This window comes from Callorhinus ursinus, unplaced genomic scaffold (assembly GCF_003265705.2).
Source record: "Callorhinus ursinus isolate GAN/ISIS: 27379988/994484 unplaced genomic scaffold, GSC_fseal_2.0 scaffold14, whole genome shotgun sequence".
Taxonomy (NCBI): Eukaryota; Metazoa; Chordata; class Mammalia; order Carnivora; family Otariidae; genus Callorhinus; species Callorhinus ursinus.
This window is the reverse complement of record NW_027397076.1, coordinates 6,188,314-6,208,921: the sequence shown is the minus strand read 5'-3', so window position 1 is coordinate 6,208,921 and position 20,608 is coordinate 6,188,314. Positions and strand designations below refer to the sequence as shown.

General features: G+C 34.9%; 1 protein-coding gene across 7 annotated transcripts in view; it reads left to right on the top strand.

The window, feature by feature from the left end:
• Window positions 1-20,608, top strand: part of HCFC2 (host cell factor C2) — a 76,644-nt gene that overhangs the window by 17,506 nt on the left and 38,530 nt on the right. For 4 of the 7 annotated variants that reach the window (XM_073900368.1, XM_073900367.1, XM_025882495.2 and 1 more), the window contains exons 8-17: window positions 2,247-2,492; window positions 4,065-4,232; window positions 4,984-5,036; window positions 6,513-6,690; window positions 9,796-9,999; window positions 10,563-10,636; window positions 12,545-12,682; window positions 14,418-14,603; window positions 15,018-15,056; window positions 15,322-15,607. In XM_073900368.1, coding sequence (XP_073756469.1) covers window positions 2,247-2,492; window positions 4,065-4,232; window positions 4,984-5,036; window positions 6,513-6,690; window positions 9,796-9,999; window positions 10,563-10,636; window positions 12,545-12,682; window positions 14,418-14,603; window positions 15,018-15,056; window positions 15,322-15,607 — 1,572 coding nt within the window. Of the gene's footprint in view, window positions 1-2,246; window positions 2,493-4,064; window positions 4,233-4,983; window positions 5,037-6,512; window positions 6,691-9,795; window positions 10,000-10,562; window positions 10,637-12,544; window positions 12,683-14,417; window positions 14,604-15,017; window positions 15,057-15,321; window positions 17,250-20,608 lie in introns of those variants that run through there. The other 3 variants (XM_025882497.2, XM_025882496.2, XM_025882498.2) reach the window with 3 other exon arrangements.

Sequence of the window (20,608 nt, the reverse complement as noted above, 5' to 3'; positions counted from 1 at the left end):
ATTACAACACTAAAAATTTTAAAATATGGAACTCATCCATTTTTTAATAAATATTTATTAATTGACACCTGTCTATCAGGAATTGTTCTGAATTGTTTTACATGCTGAGAAGTGAAATGCTACAGCAGTGAAAGGGACTGATAATGTCCCTAATGTCAAAGAATTTATATTCTTAGTATGAGGACAGAGGGATGACGGGCACTAATCAGACAAATTAACAAAATAAGTTCCATTTCTGGTAAGCGTGTGAAGATAGTAAGATAGACCAGCGGGATAGTGATGGGAGGGACTGGAATGGGAAAGTGGGGTTAACGTCAGAGTGGCTAGTTAGAAAAATATGTGATGGCATTTGGGATATAATCCCAATGGAGAGAAGATGCTATCCATGGAAAAGGCTAGGGGAGAAACACTGTAGCAAGAGTGAACAGCAAGTACAAGGGCCCTGAGATAGGAATACTTGGCACATTTGGGAACAGATTTGAGCTGAATGGAAAGGAGAGCATAGGAATGGAGGTTAGAGAAGTGACAGCAGGACAGATCATGTAAGGCCTTGCACATCATGGTAGAGGTTAGCTTGTTTATAAAGTACAAGGGTAGTTTATTAGTTGGAAGGAGAGATCTGATGTACATTTTGGAATGGGCACTGCAGTTGTGTAGAATATAAATTGTAGGTGGGCAAAAGTACACACAGGGAGACCAGTTAGGAGGCTTTCACAGGAATCAGAGAAGTCTTAGACTACAGTGGTGCCAGTAGAGATGGGGAGAAGTGGATGAATTCTGGATATGTTTTGGAGTTCTTGTTGACAGAACTGGCTGATGAACTGGGTATGGCATGTGGCACAAAGAGAGGAATGGAGGATGAAGTTTTTAGCTTGAATAATTTGGTGGTATTTCCATTTACTTGGTTGGGGAAGACTGAGGAGAAAACCAGTTTGTGGAGAAAATTAAGATTTCATTTAGACTATGCTAAGTTTGAAATAAGGAGATCAAATACGTAGCTGATAATAAAGAAATCTGGAGGTCAGTCAAGAAATCAGATCTGGAGATGTATGTTGTTACAGGAGAAAAGCAGATTATAAAACATACCTATGATTCCAGTTTCTTTTAAGTATATAAACAAAAATCTGGAAGGATACATTGTGTACCAAAGTGTTATCTAAAAGGTGAGATTCAACATTTTCTGAAAGGTTTTTCTGTCATCTGTATTTTCTACAGAGGCATATATTGCCTTTATAATGTAAAAAGTTTAATTTTAAAATTAAGATCATTGAAAAAATAAATGGAACAAATAAGTTAGAGACTAAATATTTTCTGTGGAAGAAGCACATACTTGCAAGCAGGAAAGAAATATAGAAAATCCAACTTACTGATGCATTTTTGAAATTGGGAGTTATTGCCTGAAGTCCAAGGATAACCTTTAGTCTCTGAGATTGGAAGAAAAATATGTGTGTATAAATTTTTCTTGGCAGTGAATACATCATTTTCAACAGATTATCTAAGGGATCTGTGACTTTAAAAGGTTAAAAATTACTGACACTGAATGGCCAGTTTTCCCATAAACCTTTTCTTTAGACATGAATATCTACCTAAAAGTAATCGTGACCACTATCATAAGGTCAAAATTTAGATTTTGCTTCTCCTTGATAAGTTGGCATGAATCTTGGGGATTGGGGAAATGAGGGCTCTTCATCTTGCCTTTTTTCACTTTTAGTTAATCTTTGTGAATTTGTTAATTTTTAAAAGAGTGGTTAATTCCATAAAGCCTTTTATGAAAATTAACAGTCCTTTGCTCCAACCTTCCTCTCATTTTCCTTGCTTCACAAGCATCTGCTTTCAACTCTGTTAAACAATTCTTTTGGTATTTACTTCCATATTTCCATATAACATGAATATATTGTTACTTTGATTTTTTTTGGTTTAGACATAAAATGCTCACTTCTATGAAAATTAAGGATTTATCTCTTTTTCCCATCATTCCTTGCCTCTCTCCTATATGCCTTTCCTACCCCCATTTTCTCAATATGGTTATACCATAATTTTGTTAGATGAATATTCATTTACATTATGACTACATAAACACTGTTCATAGGTGAGCCATCTAGAATATTGTGATACTTTTCTTGCACAATTTTTTATTTACCATGGATTAATAATTGTCACTTTTGTTTGTTTTAGATTTGTATGTATCTACCACTAATTCAATCCATACTCTGTTATTTGTTTAAATCTTCTCTCATTATGGTTAGATGCATCAGATATTCTATCAAATTTCATCGTCATGAAGAAATTTCTCCTGCTCCAATCTGGGATGATTGTCTTCCACAAATCCAGCCCAGCTATCATCTTGGAGTCTCCCTTCATCATCTTCCTGGGGATATCTTTTGCCTCTCACCTGTGCCGGATTCCCCGTTTCCTGGATCCCATATTTTCCCCTTTCTTAGTTTACTTTTTCATTTTTTTTGTGGAATACATCCCAGGAAAAGGGTGCATAGGTGATAAATTTATTTTGAGATTTCACACTGTTTAGAAATATGTTCAGTCTTTCTTCCACTTATTTGGCCATTTGCATGGAAATAGAATTCTACATTGGAAGTCATTACTCTTCAAAATTTTGAAAGCATTGTTATACTGTATTCAAGCTTCTAGTTTTTTTGTTGAGAAACCCAAACCACTTCTAATTTTTGTTCTTTTTAAATGTGACCTTCCACCTCACCCTTAATAGCTTTCAGGATTTTTTTTTTTTTTTTTGTCCCCACTGTTCTTAAATTTCATGGTGATGTACTTATGCATCTAATTTTAACCCACTGTGTTGAGTACTCAGTGGGCCCTTTCAGTCTGGAAACTCATGTTCTTCAGTTCTGGGAATTTTTTTGATTTACTTCATTGATTTGTACCCTTCTTTTTTCTCTATTTTCTCTTCATGTAACTTCTATTATGTGGGTGGTGTACCTTTTGGACTTGTCTTCTTATTATTTACTTGTATGGGTTGTCTTACTTTAAGAAATGTAAAACTGGATTGTGAATAGGATTATGAGAAATCTACATGGGGAATAGTTGGAGGAACTAGGTTTACTTATCCTCTAAAACATGGTCATCAAATTTTTCTGTGAAGGGCTAGATAATAAATATTTAGGCTTTGTAGTTAGGCCATATGGTCATGCATTCTGCTGCTGTAGAATGAAAGCAATCATAACTAATACATAAACAAATGAGCATAGCTGTGTTTCAGTAAAACTTTAGTTATAAAAACAGCCCATAAGCCACCCAGTTTGCTGACTCCGTCTCTAAAAGATACAAAAAGATAGATACTAGACTTGTTCTATAAGGATTAAGTTATAGCTTGTAGATACCAAGTCACTAGAAGAATAAATTTCCTTATATAATTGTCTAAAGATGGAATGTACTCCTTTAGGAATTGTGAGTTCCCTGAATTGGTAGGTAAACAAAAAGAGGACAAGGATATGGTAGAGATAATCTCAGGTTCTTTTTCCCAGTTCTAGAAATCTTTGATTGTTACTTGTTTTGGAAATGTTGGTAATATTTTATATCAAAATAATTACTTGTTTGGGATAGTACAAGTTTTGATGAGAGGGTATTAACTTCAAGAAGTTATGTTTTTCCAAAATATCATGTCCAAATCATCTTTGCTAACATTAACAGTATTTCTGACGTGTATGCTATTGGCTGAAAATTGCCTCATAAAATTAAAAACTTACAAAGAAGGTAAAATAATGTAGCTGTAACGATAAAATACTTGCTTCCTCCCTCTCCCCACACTTCTATGATTAAACATTTCTTTCTGATTCTGATGACACAAATAGCTTGGATTGTTTTGTGTGTAGAGCTATTTGTATAAGGAATTAAATAAATAGAATCAGAACCCCAAACTGTTTTCATTTGACCTACAATAGCTATGTTTATCTGAGTAATTTTTCTCCCTCTGGGTAAACAGTTGAAATACTCATTGCTGATGTTTTCAGAGCCCTAGGCCCACACAAACTATATAGGCAAACTGTTGGTACATTTGAAACATCAATGTATTTAATATCAATATTGTTCTTTAGAGAAACCGCCAGCACCATCACAAGTACAACTGATCAAAGCCACTACCAACTCTTTCCATGTCAAATGGGATGAAGTGCCTACAGTTGAGGGCTATCTTTTGCAGCTGAATACAGACTTGCCGTACCAAGCTGCATCATCAGATTCTTCAGCAGCACCAAATATGCAAGGTAACATAATTTTCACCTTAAAGCATGCATGCTCATATGCTTTTTTAAAAAAGTTACTGCAGGTGGGGCACCTGGGTGGCTCAGTTGGTTGAGTGACTGCTTTCAGCTCAGGTCATGATCCTGGAGTCCTGGGATCAAGTCCCACATCGGGCTCCCTGCTCAGCAAGGAGTCTGCTTCTCCCTCTGACCCTTTTGCCTCTCGTGCTATCTCTCATTCTCTCTCTCTCAAATAAATAAGTAAAATCTTTAAAAAAAAAAAATTACTGCAGGAAAGCCAGTGATTAAGGCCTACTTTTAAAAATTTAATGATATGATGTTTCCTGCCTGGTTAATCAAATATATTGCATTTCAACTCTGGAAACTTGCCTGTCTTACCATTATGATGTGGTAGAATGCATAGACATGTAGGATACACTGTTTTTTTTGCAGTTCATTCTGATGTACTCTCTTAATTTGACATGATACGTGACTTCAGGAGATGGTTTTAATTAGCTTTCATAAATATTTCAGCTTTTTTCAAAAGTATTTTTGTACAGTAACAGGCACTTGGAAAGTAAAAACATTTTTAATTTTACATGTTCTTTTAGAAAGGATTTTAGTCAACTATTAAGCAAACTATTAAGAAAATAGATAAACTTTGATAAAGATACTTTTTAACCTTTAATACATAACTTTTGGAAATACTTGATTGTAATATATTTTATTGAAGCTAATTTAGAGCATGTCAGTCTGAACTTTCTTATTCCTACAGGAGTCAGAATGGACCCTCACAGACAAGGCAGTAATAACACCATTCCTAACAGTGTAAGTTAAAAAAAATTTATGATGACAAATGAATGTTTAAGGTTAGAGTCCCAATTTTTATTCATATTTTTACCATATTACCTTAGGACAGAGGTTCTCAACCCTGGCCGCATATTAGAATCACCTCTGAGATTAAAAAACAAACATACACAGAATCCCACCCCTTCCCCAGATTTAGTGAAGCAGAATCTTTAGGATGATGCCCAGGTAACTGTGGTTTCAAAGAACGCTCCATCGATCACTATGGCAGTAGCCCAGATTAAGAACCCCTAACCAAGAGATTGAAGTCTACCCTCATTACACATAGCATCAGAGACTAATCCCTTATAATTTATACTTACAGTATCTTGAAATCTTTTTGACATTTCTAAATGTCATACACACTCATTTTAAATTTCAACTAATACTTGGAAAATGGACATGAAATATATTTCTTTACTATGTACTTTGTTGACCAAAGAATATGAGTTGCTAAATTGAGCACTGATGTTTGTGAGGTTCCTTCTTGTTTATGAAGTGCTTCACAATAGATATTTGTAGAGACTAATGAATAAGCTTACTAGGATTTACACTGGTTTTTCATGGCAAACTGCTACTAAATATACAGTAGATTCTTTTCAAGGAAAATGATGTAGGTGTAAGCGCATGGGTTCTGAACATGACTGTGATGGACAAGTATCTTTAGGGCCATCAGAAGTTATAACTGACTATAGAGTTATAAATAACAATCAAGATGGAGACAGAAAAGTAACAAAAAACAGGTAAGTAAAAAGGGGCAGCAATATTGGGGGTTTTGAATAAAAGCCAGATCAGTTTTATGGTGCAGTAGACCCATAGGTATTGCTTTGTAGTAGTAATTGATATTCACATTGATGACCTGAATTATCAAAAAGTTTAAATATTTTCATTATAGTGTATATAAAAAGACAAAAACAGAATTAGATTCCTATCTAAAATGTTTAGTGGTAAAGAATATTGATATGTGTATATATTAAATCTTGATTTCTCTTTGCAAAACTCAATCATACAGAATAATTCATTTGCTTGAACTGAGATTTTATTTTTAGGAGTCATCAGATCTTTAATGTCCATATTGACCTTCTTAAGAAAATTTGACAAAAATGTTAAACTCGGTAGCTTTGGTGTTATCTCCTGTGTTACATACATATTTACTTGAATACTAACTACCACTTATAAAAATGTAGTGTTTTTTCTTCCTCAGAATATACCCTCCCATTCCCCTTCGGAACTGGTCTTTTGAGAATGGAGATTAAGTGAAGAAATTGTTTTCTTAAACTATTGTAAAATTTAAAGAACAATCCTATACAAATTAAGAATATAATTTAAACTGTTTTATATCTTGGTAAATTTATTTTCCAAAAGCATTTAAGTTGTAAATTATTTTGCTTGTTTTTTACATGTATTTTTATTCAATTGAACATTGCTTGCTACAATAAACTATTTTATTTCTTATAGATCAGTGATACAATGAACAGTACAAAAACCGAACATACAGCTATGAAAGGAACTTCTGTGAAAAACAGACCAGATCTCAACGCATCAGCTGATTCTAATGCCACTTTACATTCATCTTTGGCAACTAATGCTTCTAATCATAATAGTTGTGTTGTGGATGTGCTAAGGAAAAATGAAGGTATAAGATGGCATTTTAAATAAAGCTAAGGCTTTTTATAATATGGAATTTTAGTCTTTGGAAAAGTAAATGTTCTATGGTTTTGATCCATTTTCAAAATAATAATAAGCCTGCCATATTGACCCTAGTTAGAGTGATGTCAAGATACCAAGGAAGCACCTACCTGAATAGTAACGCTTAGTTACAAGCTATGGAATTCAGATGAGGCGAGCTTTTGTATGACATTTGAGGTTGGCCAGTGTTGCAGTGTCCCTCTCCCATTACTGTATTTTCTTAGCACTTAGAACTATCTGAAATTATTTATTTTGGGCAGGGATTTTCTTGTTCATCTTTGTTTCCTCAGCACCTGAATCCATGCCTGGTTAATAGTAGTCACTTAGTAAATATTTGTATAGCAAGTAACTGGATTATCCTCAGAAATATAGTTCATTTATGAGAACTGTTGATTACATTCATGGGACAGCTTGTAATTCAGTGAACCTTATATTTAAAATGGGTTCATTTGAATATTCTTATGCCGTTTGAGATACATTCAGCACTGTGCCTGATTTAAATATCTAAAATTATTCTATAAATCTCATTCTGATACGTCTGTGACATAGAAACATGTGACTGTATTTTTAATTTGAAAACATCATGACAGCTGATACAAATCTAAATCCTCTTCCATGATGCAAACTTAAGATGAATATAATATTTATTTCCATTTTTCTTTATGAGCCCATGGTAGATAAAAGTATTCAAGGAAAATAATTTCCTGCCATTTTTCCTCATTTCATTACATGTGGAAAAGGAAAACACTTTTGTTTTCTTGATTTTCTGATGGAATCATTTGGTCAAAATTATAAAAGCCTGATCCTGGGCTGCAGCTTATATTTCTGTCTTTGTTTATTTATTTGACAGAGAGAGAGAGCACAATCAGGGGAATGGCAGGCAGTGGGGGAGGAAGAAGCAGGCTTCCCGGTGAGCAGGGAACCTGATGAGGGGCTCATTCCTAGGACCCAGGGATCATGACCTGAGCCGAAGGCAGATGCTTAACCGACTGAGCCACCCAGGCGCCCCTGTTTTTCTTTCTTGTACTGATTTTCTATGTTTGTCTTATAAAGAAGTTTATATTCTTGAAAACAAATAAAAGCTTTGAGATTTCAGAATCTTAATGCACTCTAAATCCTATGTTGTAGGGCAGTTTGGAAAAATTAGTACTAGGCAAACGGGAAAACCAGAGTGGTTGTACAGTGACAGTATCTGGCAGATCATAGACATTCAAATATGTGAATGAATGGCTACCCAATGTCAGGTTAACAAGAGGAGATTGGACTTTTTCTCTGGAGGTTAGTGTAGCTGGTATGTTTTAAAAGTGGAAGAGTGACATGATTAGTTGTTGTTTGGAAAGAACACTCTGGCCTCACCATCAGAACTATAGTAGGAAATGATTGAGAGACCTGTTAGGGTGTTCCTTTAGGACTGCAAGAGACAAAGTGGGTGGGGTGGAGAGGAGAGAATATATTATTTCTCAGACTTTTAGAAACTAGCATCCATTATTAGCTAGCCTTGGAAACTGGTTGGCTATGAGAAATAAAAATGAGTTGACCATGACTCCCAGTTTTTGGGGTTGGAAATTCAATGGATGATGATACTCTTTATCAGGATAATGAAATACAGGAGCAAGAGCAGACTTGGGAAAAAGGTACGTTCAACTTTGAACTTAGTGTTTTTGAGGCACTTGAAGAACATATTGGTAAAGATTTCTAATGGGTAGTTGGATACTTAGGTATAGAGTTTAGGTAGTAGTTTTTGGCTGGAAGTAAAATTTAGAAGTTAAGGGTATCTAAAATATAAGTTCCACAAGAGCAGGAACCTTGTCCAACTTGTTTACTGTGAGATTCCTAGCACCTGGCACAATGCCCAGGACATATGTATTTGAGAGAGGGATGATTTGTGAATGTAGTTAAAGCATAGGAAAATACGTAAATGGAGAAAAGAGAGGGCTTGGGAACATCTGCATTTAAAGAGTCATTTGAAGAGAAGAAACCAGCTAAAGAGATTGAAAAGGGATTCCTAGAAGGTCAGGAAAAGAACCAAAGAGATTGGTGTCCTATTTTTTTCCAGGCATCACAGTTTGTGATTATATATTTATTATATATGCAGGTCTCTCTCTATCACATGATTTTAACTTGATGAGGTATTAGCCATGCCTGCTTTGTTTCAACATTGTAGAAACAAGCACCGTATCTGTTAAAGAGTAAATCTTCAGTATTGTGGAATGAGTAATTATAAGTCATAGAAAGAAACAGCCTCAAAAAGGAGTATGTGGTCAGCATTGTTTACATTGCAGAAAGGTCAAGTAAATGGAACTCGAAAGGCATCCCTTAGAAATCACTGACGTTTGCCAGAGCTACTTCATTAGAGGTGGGCTAGAAGCCAGGTTTGAGGAGGTCAAGTAAGTAGAGACTGCTCTGAAGGGAATTAGTGAGGGGCAGAGGTAACTGGAGGGGATTTGTGGGGTCAGAGAAGATGCGTGTTTGTTTGCTTGAGAGACTTGATAATGTTTATGGACCGATGGCCAAAAACTACTAATGAAAAAGAATCTGAAAATGCTGAAGAGAGAGTAATGATTAATGAAAGAGGGTCCCAAAATATGGGGAGGGAATGGGGCCAAGAGCACAGGAGGATAGATTATCCTTCCTCAGGAGAGAGGTCAGTTCATCCTCTGAAATGGAAAACAGAAAAGATGGGCATAATCACAAATATATTTCTAGTTTAGGGCAGGAGAGGCAGAAAATTGATGGCATTCATGCCTGATGACTTCTATATGTTTCTCTAAAATGGGAAGCAGGGCATTTGATCTACGATTTAGGAGAGTCCAAGAGCAATGATTCAGTGTGGAAGAAGGAGCTGAGAAGTTGAACATCTGTTTTCTGTGTAGTGCACTTTATTTTTCTAAACATTATATGCCTAGTGGTTAATTCATATGAATGACATGTACATTACTCATGTTTATATTTTTAAAATCGAAAATACCAAGAATTGTATGACAAGAACCATAATATGGCACACTTATTGCAGGCATTATGTTAATAATTGATCTTTTCACTTTAATTTTAGGTCCTCATACTTCAGCAAATATAGGTGTTCTAAGTAGTTGCCTGGACTTAAGAACAGTAATCCCTGAAACTTCTGTATCCAGTTCTGTTTCCAGCGCACAAACTATGGTAACCCAGCAGACCATTAAAACTGAATCATCCAGTACAAATGGGGCAGTTGTAAAAGATGAAACTTCACTAACAACATTCAGTACCAAATCTGAAGGTTTGAAATGTGTTTCACATACTGTATTTTGAACCATTTTTGTATATAAATTCATCAAACTTATTTGTTTAGATGGGAATTCCATTTCATCTTGGATTGAATCATATATAAACAGATAAAACATTTCAATTAAAATTATTATATAATATAGTCTGCTGCCTTCCATAAAATATTTAAATCAGCACACACTGAAATACATTCAGAATGTATTTTTCCTACCATGAATATATTCAGTAAACTTCTTTCCCATAGAAAAGATTCATTCTTTAGACTATGGAGTAATAATTCTCCCAGCTTGATTGATTTCTGATTTTGTAAATGCTCATTTCATTCTTTTGCAATAGGACTTGTGTTTCATCTTTGGTAAACATTCTCTGAAGTTCTAGCAAGTCTTCAAACCCTTGAGAAATGAACTTTGCGAATTAGTTCGTATTAGAGCGTCCATATTTCAAATTATTGTGTTTTTCTCCCTCTGGCTATTTTTTGTATGTTTATAAATTATATTTTAATGTGTTTGCTGAGTGATTACATGAGTCTTATATGATGAATTGTTTGGTTTTTAGTTGACGAAGCATGTGCACTGCCTGCGACTAAGATCAGCCGTGTAGAAGCACATGCTGCAGTGATGCTGTTTTCTGTAAGTATATGACCTGAAGATCCTATGTGTTTAAAGGTGGGATGCTGAGCAACTTCAGCATAAATTCATGAGAAGATTCTTGGGTGTCCTCTAGTGATGACTCTGCCAAAGACTGAGAAATGAAGGCTTGAATAGAAAAATGTTAAGTGAAAAAAGCTGCATAAAAAATAATATATATATACTGTGGTCCTGATTTTATTAAAATACACACACGATACATACATTCTTACTCTCACGTGAGTCCATGCACATCCACCCTCTAATGCTAGATGACTTTCTCCAGGCTGTGCGGCCACAGATAATTTTTACTTACCTCTGTGGGCCTTCAATATTTTTGTATAGTGAAATGTGCTGCTTTCATAATCAGAAATATGAGTGTGTGTATGTGTACGTATATATGTAAATCTCATTAATGGCTTAAAGAGTAAAAGGACATGTTAGAGAATATAAAACTTCAATGGCTCTATTGCTAGCTATTGGGAGAACGGCAGAATATTGCAAATTGGGTTAGACATACCTATAGGGTAGCCCAATAATCTCTGACATTGGGTTGTTTTATGAAAGGCCAAAATTGGTCTGCATGGCACCAAACTTAAAATGCTAAGTATGTGCCTCACAAATATACCACGGTTGTCTTAATGAGGTAAATATAAGGGTAAACATATGTGTGTGCATGTGTGTGTATATACTTTTTAATTTTAAAATTATCAGTCATTTCAACTTTATTGCTATGAGCAAGAGTTTTTATTTGACCTAATATTTACCTCTGGGAATCTTCAGGAATTGTCTGTAGTTTTAGTTTTCTTTCAATCATGATTTTATGGATTTCTATCAGATATTTACCTTCATCAGTTTTCACCTTTATAAAATGTTAAGTCCTAGAATTCTTAAACTCCTCTCAGGGAAGAATTATTAAAGGGAACTTTTTTTCTCCTAAACCTATTTTGCAACACATCAGCCAGAATGGTATTTGTTATTTCAGATGGAGCCCAGGTGTCTTATAAAAGTTGTTGAAGAGAGTTTTTACAACTTTAAGAATGAAAACAAGCTTAAAGATATTCCTTAAAAAAAAAAAACTTAAAAGACTTTTCTGATTAGCTCACGTTGTCATGTGTGATAGCCTAAATAACAAATAATGTGAACTGTAAGCATGTACCTCTGCTGTTATATATTTAAGACAGAAATAAATAACTGAAGTGCATATTTGTTTTGAGCTTCTGGAAACAGTGTCTCATTTATAAAGAAGATGGCTTAAAAAGGTTAGTTCTAGGGATAAGTATAATTCACTTATCACTAAAAGTAGCGTAAGGTAGAGGAAGTTTGTTTTCAAGCAAGGTAAAAAATATAAAACTGTTTAATCTGCTCCTCTTTAGTATATACTAAAGTATATTCAAATTGCATTTTAGTTTTGAACATTTTTTCTCCTTTTAGGTTTGGAGAATCACAGGTATTTCAAGTGCAAAGATCACTGAATTTCTGCTAGTTGTTTTTGAGTCTAGAAATAAGCCAGCTTGGAATGAATTTTTCTTTATTTGCTCCTTTTGGAGCAAGGTGTAATTTCACACTAAAGGGATTACATTTTCTGAGAGGGTCTCTGAAATGACAGTGTTCTGTAAAACAGCCAGCATTTTAACATATCACTGATTGGAAAGCATGCTAACTCCAGCTAGGTTGATAGTGCAGAGCCACTGACTTGGAGTATGCCTGTCACTCCCTGTGTTTGAATTGGCATCCCTGTTTCACTGTCAGTTGACCTAATCTGTTAAGAGTTTATTTACTTATGAGCTTTTAATGTTGTGGTGTTTACCCATATATCTACTTGTAGATCACTGCATGGATTTATTAAATCTTGAAGTTTCTTATATGCACAATAAGAGTCCTGATAAATTTTTCTTTCTCTGAAATTAGAAAGAGACTCCTTCAAATCCAGTGGCCACAATGAAAGCAGGAGAACGACAGTGGTGTGATGTAGGAATTTTTAAAAATAATACGGCTTTGGTGAGCCAGTTTTATTTGCTGCCAAAAGGAAAGCAAAGCATCTCAAAGGTAGCTATTGATCTATATTACCTACCCTGTGAGTTATAAGTTTCATGAATGAGATATTTTTTTATAACCCTGATTCAAGTCACTTGAATGCATGAAATTGGGATCTGTTCACAATCTATAATTGAGATTTCTATCTATATGCCTAATTATCTTGTATTCTTTTTTAAGGCACTTTTTATGGAATGTATCACAAGCAGGTCACTTAAAAAACCTTATACAATCACTGGGCTGGATTTTGAGTCATAAATGATATGGTCTGGCCAGTACAGATAAGGATTTTTTGAAATATCTCTAATTTTGTTACCTGGTGTGTTTTGACAATGGAACATTTTTTTCTTACTGAGAACTTTTTTTTTTTTAAGGCTTGTTTATTTATTTAGCGTGTGAGTGCGCAAGTCAGGGGAGGGGCAGAGGGAGAGAAGCCGACTCCACACTGAGAGTGGAGCCTCTGTCCCAAGACCCTGAGATCATGACCTGAGCAAAATCAAGAGTCTGACGCTTAACCAACTGAGCCAGCCAGGCACCCCTTTACTGAGAATTTTTTAAATTCCTGATTTCACAACTTAAAAAATTTAAGAGCCCCTGTTGGTTATTGAATACAATCTAATTTTCTCTTGATTATGAAATTCCTTTAAAGAAGAACTCATATATGTAAGTGAGACATTAACCCTAAGAATTATGAAATAAATAACAGTTCCAAAGCACATTGAACTGATTTTTTTCTGGAATGGGGAATTTCAGAGAGTGACTTGCGTAGACCTACAGAAATGGATAATTTATCATTTATCATTACATTTTAGTTTTTCTAATATTACTTCTGATATCTTTCTTTTTCATATAGAATTCTTCCAATTCTTGACAAAAACAGAAATTCTGGTTAATAATTTGTTAGTATTATACCTAATGAAATTTCTGGCGGTAGTTTGATTTTATATATAAGGAAATAACAATACCTAAGGGCCTAGTAACTACCTGTTTTTCCCAAAAGAAAAACAGAGCATAAAATTTAGAACCAGTAAGCTTGGGTTTGAATCATTAGTTCCAGTACTCAACAGTGTGACCTTGGACAAGTCACCTGTTTAACCTCTCTGAGACTCAGTTTCCTCATCTATAAAATAAAAATGATATTGCTCCCTTAAAATTGGGAATGATACATTAGCACTACCTGCCTCACGGTGGTGCAGTGAGAGTTAGGGAGAACATGTAAAAACTGTTTGAAAGTTGTAAACATTATGAACCTCTACCCAGAATATGCAATCCAGTTATTTAACATTTATTCAGCATCTGCTGAATATTAATTTTTAAAATGCTCTATACTACATGCTAGTCACTTCTGTCAAGCTTGCTTGCCTATATCCAAAGGGTATTGTTCCTGCTTAGACTATTTGAGAGTAGTTCTTCTGAGATTTCTACTCTAAGTTTACAAGGATAGTTGTTACTTTGTTTATAGTGGTCGTCAATTTTTTTCTACCTTCATATTTTTCATGTGCAGAACACACTTCAGTTTCTTTTTATAATCAGTGGTTTTTAACTGGGAAGGGCACTTTTCCTCTGGATAAGAATCACCAATTTATGGGCTTAGTTGCTTTTGTATTGGAAGGTTTACTCCATGTGTAAAAAAGGGAAATAAATGTGAACTAGAACCTTAAAATATAATCCATTCCTTAAAAGTTTTCTTGTTGAATGACAAAATGATGAATTGCACCTTTTGACTTTTGCATGTATTACATTTTAGATAGGAAATGCAGACGCACCTGACTACAGTTTACTTAAGAAACAAGATCTTGTTCCAGGCACAGGATACAGATTCAGGGTTGCTGCCATCAATGGTTGTGGAATAGGCCCTTTCAGCAAAATCAGTGAATTTAAAACTTGTATTCCCGGTTTTCCTGGAGCTCCTTCTGCAGTCAGAATTTCAAAGGTGAGATGTCAGGTCAAGACTTGGTGATTTAATTATTGAAATTTTGTACATAAAGTAAAACTGTCAGTTTAGAGATTCTTGTTAGTATCTGATGAAATGAGAGGTATCTAAAAGGGGTGGATTGATGTACACCTGAAACTAACGTAATGTGTGTGTCAATAGTACTTCAGTAAAAAAAAAAATTAGGTCTTAAATAAATAAAAGGGGTGGATTATAAGTTTAAAAAATGTTTGCTAATCACTCATGATTTTAAGGACCAAATTTCAAGCAAAATTACAGCATCCAAAATATAGAAAGTCAGAGAAATCTGGTATTCTTCTTAATATTAACTTTGTTCTTATTGTATGGAACCAAAAAGTTTGTGCTGGAGAATTTTAATAGAACACATGAAATTGAATTATATTTTATCCTAAGGTCCTGCCCCTCTTTAGAGAAGAAAAGATCTGCTTTCAGGTAAGAAAAATCCCTTTCTTAGGATGGTACAGGCAGACATTTAAGCCTAGTTATGGTATTGAAAAGTGGGCATGAATTAAACATTGTAGATCCAATTAGGTTTTTAAAAATCAATAATCAAAGTTCTAGTATCTAATGCAATTACTTTAGCAGAAAGCAGTATTTTGTATTCTAAAGATAGACTCAACATTATAAGTGATATTAGAGAAAACTTCAGAACGTTTACATGGTTTTGTTTTGTTTTTTTTTTTCTCCTCTCTTCAAGAATGTTGAGGGTATCCATCTCTCCTGGGAACCTCCAACTTCCCCTTCTGGAAATATCTTGGAATATTCAGCCTACTTGGCTATCCGCACAGCACAAATACAAGATAATCCAAGTCAGCTTGTGTTTATGAGGATTTATTGTGGTCTTAAGACATCATGTATAGTAACTGCCGGGCAACTTGCAAATGCACATATCGATTATACATCCAGGCCTGCCATTGTGTTCAGGATATCAGCAAAGAATGAAAAGGGATATGGACCAGCTACGCAAGTTCGATGGCTTCAAGGTAACAATAAAAAAGCACCTTTAAATTGAATTTTTTTTTTTTTTACTGAAGCTATTGTGATGATTATTTATTAGTAACTGGTTTTAAGATTTGTCATTTAAAAGAGTATTCTCCGACTGTATTTCTAGCACTTATGAGTTTGAGTTTGTAAGTTGTTCTTAAAATGTATTTGCTCAATTTTAGATCCAAATAAAAATAGAAAAGAAGCAAAGACTCTCTGAAAATTAGTATATGGATTCGTCCTTACAGTTATATAACTGCTTTTTTTGTAAAGGAAAATAGTAAATTAAGATAAAAGCTAGAAGGCTTTCTTACCCCAGTATCTTTTCTAAAGGCCATGTAACTCAGTCATCCTAGAGTTATTGAGATGATTCTAGTAACTGGCTGTTGTGCACTGCGCTGTCCTACATAGTAGATGTTCTCTCCATTGTCAAGGACCCGTCTTTGAGTACTCCCTCTAACTTTATTATTCTAGATGAGCAGCGGTCCTCTTAATAACTATCTTCTACTGGACAATATTTGTGATACTAATTTTAGTAGCCGCTATTTGATTCATTTCTTTGTTTGTCTACAGTTAGCACAGAGCTTAAGAAATTACAAAAGAAAGAAAGAGGCGAGTTCAGAAACTCTGATTTTGAATTTTTATTATTTTCCAAGAATCATGGCAAAATACAAAAAGAATAATGGGTTTTCTTGATTCATACCTGATATATTGGAATATATTTTTGGCCAAAGCGCTTAACTTACCCGGTCCTTGGTTTTCTCATTAATAGAAGACAGAGTTAAAAAAATTTACATTTAAGGTTTCTTTCAGCACTAAAATTCTGTATTTTCATCAGAAGCAAAGTGTATCTGTTAACATTTTAACATCTGTCTTAATGGCTTTAACTTTGCTTTTGCTGAAATTAATAAAACCTTCATAATTTAAAATTCAAAATTGAAGTATATATGTCCTCCTTATTGCAGAAAGAAAGAAGCACCTTAACAGAACACAAGTTTTGAAATAGTGTTTTAAACATTTGTAAGATTTTTGTAAAGCTCTAAATGTTTTATTTTTGCATTGTTTTTACCTCAAAATTGTATAAACTTTTTTACAACTGAAATATAAGCATTAGACAGCTCACTCAGGTCCCACTGCAACCTTAAAGATGCAGATAGGCATGATGGATCCTCTGCCACAGGTAGCTTGTTTTGAACCTTTTTGGAATGTCATGGTTCCACTGCCTGTTCAGATCTGGAATGGAAATACAGAGCAATAAGTGCAGAAAAGGTCGTTCACACTACAAGCTGCAATAACCGCATGGGCCCAGGCCTATCTTTTTTATACCATGTAACCTTATGCCAGTGTAGGTTGACTGAGTAGCTGTGTCCTCGAACTTCACATAGAATACTCCCAGCCAAGATGGATTTAATTGTGCAGAATTGATATATATGTATGTTCCAGTTACTAATTTAAAGTGTATAGAATATTTTAATATATAATTTTTGTAAAGAACTGGGATTTTTATACTACAGTATTTGTAATTAATGTGTCTCACTAATTAAGTTTCTCTTGAAGAAAATATGCAAACTGTTAGACACGTAATGAGTGATTTCCAAACTCTAAAGGTAAAATAAATGCACTACTCTGGTGTTGTTAGAATACCTTTTTTGTGGCTGTATGAATCCTTAATCTTTAAATGTGTATTTTACAAACAATGTTTACAAGGAGCCTCTCTGGTTTGTTATGTCAGCACCTCCCTTGGTGAGAGCTTCATTCTGCATTTGTTAAATTCATATGCTTTGCTTTTAGCATATGCTTGCTTTTTGCACTAGTAGAATTTTAACTTACCTCATTATTATGTTTGTAATCATTTGTATAGATTCCATAATATGTCTGATATAGGCTAAACAAATACTTAACCAAAGTTAAAATAAATGGTAAGCAATTTTGCACATATTCAATGCTAGGGTTTGTTGTGTATATGTGTGTGTTTAGCTATAAAAAGAGTAAGAGTGGAAAGTTAGAGTATATGTTTCAAGTCCAATTATTTTAATGATCTGTTTGCTTTATTAGAAAAAGGTCTCGCTTTTACCTCCTTATTCTCTGCATTAATTAATAATTTGCATCTCGAAGCACTTCTCTTAATGACAGGACTAAGTTGACTTTAAGCAAAGAATAGAATATTTGTTTGAGTGTGCACATTTATACCTGTTTAGTATTCGTTTAGTTTACTTTGCTTTACATTGCCTCAACTGTGCTGTGAACCTGTGGTTCTAACATACATCTTATTTTTAGAGAGAAAGGCAGTCTTTCTATACCAAGGGATTTGTGAAAATGACAAATGTTTTTACTTTGAGAATTAGCCCAGATTGTGTTATCATTTTTTGGCATTTGTATATTAAGCAGCAGTCATATTTATGGGTGACTGAAAAATGCCATTGAGAAATCTCCGTGGCTTGACATTAATAGTTAATAACAGATCTTCAAGCTGCATGTTCATGAATAGAATGGACTAGGGTAAATAACAAGAGAAGTGCATTTAGCTTCCTATGATTTGCACATTTTCTGAGTGAAGATCCCTGAGTAGCAGTGGGCTAGATCATGCAGATATCTTTCATAAGAGGATTTATGCTGAGTTAAATGACTTTCTTTACTCCTCCCTGCTGGATAGGCAGTCCAGATGTTCAAGCCCTTGTGCCACAGTCCTCTTCCTGGGCTCTACAACTTGGTTTCACATATGTAGTAAAAAGATTTAGATGTTGCATGCTCTTAGAATTATATTTTCTAAAATATTGTATTGGCTTCATTTTAGTTGAGTAAACTGTTTTGGTAATTTAACTAGAAATAGGGTATTATAAACTCACTTTTATCCACATTAAAACAGAACGGAAAGAATCTGATTGCATGTATGAGGCCCCCTTGCCCTATAACCCAATTACATAAATACAATCATCTATAAGAAGGTAAAACTGTTGATCCATTATTTCAGACTTGTAGCCTAGCAAAGATTTGATCTGGTTAGAGATATGGTCTACTATAACTGAAGGTATTATTTTAAAAAAATTGCAGCACTTGTAGCATAAAAATCATTTGTAACATTGGCTATGAAGAGATAATTAGTATTTAAAGTTATTGTAGTAATCTGACCATGAATGAAATAGGTTGCAAAATAGACTTGGTCTTTGACTGCTTAAGGTATAACTGACAGTTAAGTTTTCCAAGACTGATTTTAGGCAGTTTCATGTATTATGTACCAATGATAATGTAAAATAAAGCACCTTTTCTATTATAACCAATTACAGGTGTTATTTATTTTGAACTCTATGAGAGAAAAATTAGTGATGGCAGAGTAAATCTGTAGAAATGTTGACTTTATATCATTCTTAAAATAATATAGGCAGTCTCATAAAGAACAGATTGTGTCCCAAAACTTGTTTTTAAGTCAGTGGATTGTGTTCGGGAGTCATGTTCTCATACAAACGTGAAGACTGTATCTCTCTAACCTTTCTTGTGGCTGAGCTCGTAAGTGAAAAGGCACATGGCTCCAGGAAACAGATCTAAACTGTTGCCATCTCTTTTTTTGTCTTCTGTTCACTCTTAGTCTTTTGTCTTTATGCCTTGCACCCACTTTAATTCACCGCAGCCAGACTTCTGTCCTGCTACTCTGTCAGAACGGCTCTAGCAAAGGTCAGGGGGAGCTTCTCATTTCCCAAATCCGGTGATTACTCTCGTCCTTCATAACTCAACCCCTCCCTAGAGACTTGGACATTTTCTTGGTTTCTGTGATACTCGCTCTCTCTGTACCTCCTCCTGTCTGTAGTCCCCTTTTCCACTTGCACCTGCCTCCATTCATTTTTTCAAGACTCAGGTCCTTTTTCAAGATTCCAAAATGGAGGGCGCCTGGGTGGCTCAGTCGTTAAGCGTCTGCCTTCGGCTCAGGTCATGATCCCAGGGTCCTGGGATCGAGTCCCACATCGGGCTCCCTGCTCGGCGGGAAGCCTTCTTCTCCCTCTCCCACTCCCCTGCTTGTGTTCCTGCTCTCACTCTCTGTCAAATAAATGAATAAAATCTTAAAAAAAAAAAATTTCAAAATGGAGCCTTTCTTGACATGCTCCATCCATATCCGGGTAGATTTGCCCCCTTCTTCTTGTGCCCCCACTGTCCTTTGTCAAATCTTCTGTCACAGCAGCCTAAAAAACATTGTATCCTTACTTGTTAGCATTGTTTTCTCCCTCTGCCAGAATGGTGGTAGGTCTTTGAGGCAAAGACTGGATCTTTATATTTCTTACATATCGGCCATTCAGCTGGTACTTAAATATGTTAACACATGGTTAAAGAAAATTGTCATCTTTACATCTCTCCATATTCTCACTCCCCTTTCTCAAATTGGGATGAAAATGGGAGGGAGGCTTTGCTAGGGAAAAGAGATTTTAGCAGATTTAGTAAGTCTCTGGAGGAAATACTAACACCAGCTTTGTCTTATCCTACCCTGCTCTTACTTAGGTTCCTAGGAGAAGTTCTGGGATAAATAAACGGTGTGTCACATATGTACTGGGCTAAAAGGGGTTTAATCTAGGTATGTACAGATCTCAAGCAGAAGTCTTTGATCTAAAAAGATCTGAGCATTTAGTGAGATTGTTGGATATTGCTGAATTACGATTTTTAAAATTGGATGATCCAGAAAATGAGCTAAAAATATTTCCAAACTATTTCCTTATAGGAAAGCCATGGGCAATTATTTAGCATTAGGAAAAAACCACCTACCTATTTAATACTTAAGCACAGGGACTGCTGAAAGACATGGAACACCAGCATTAATACATATCAAGTCAGGCCACTGTTGTCACCTCCGAGCTTATAGGACAAAGGATTCTTACCCTAATAGAAAACAACATGACATTGGCACAACTTCCACATTTCCCAGTTATAGTTGGGAGTCCCTATACTATTTCTGTAACTCAGGAAGACTTTGTGTGTGTGTGTGTGTGTGTGTGTGTGTGTGTGTGTGTGTGTGTGTG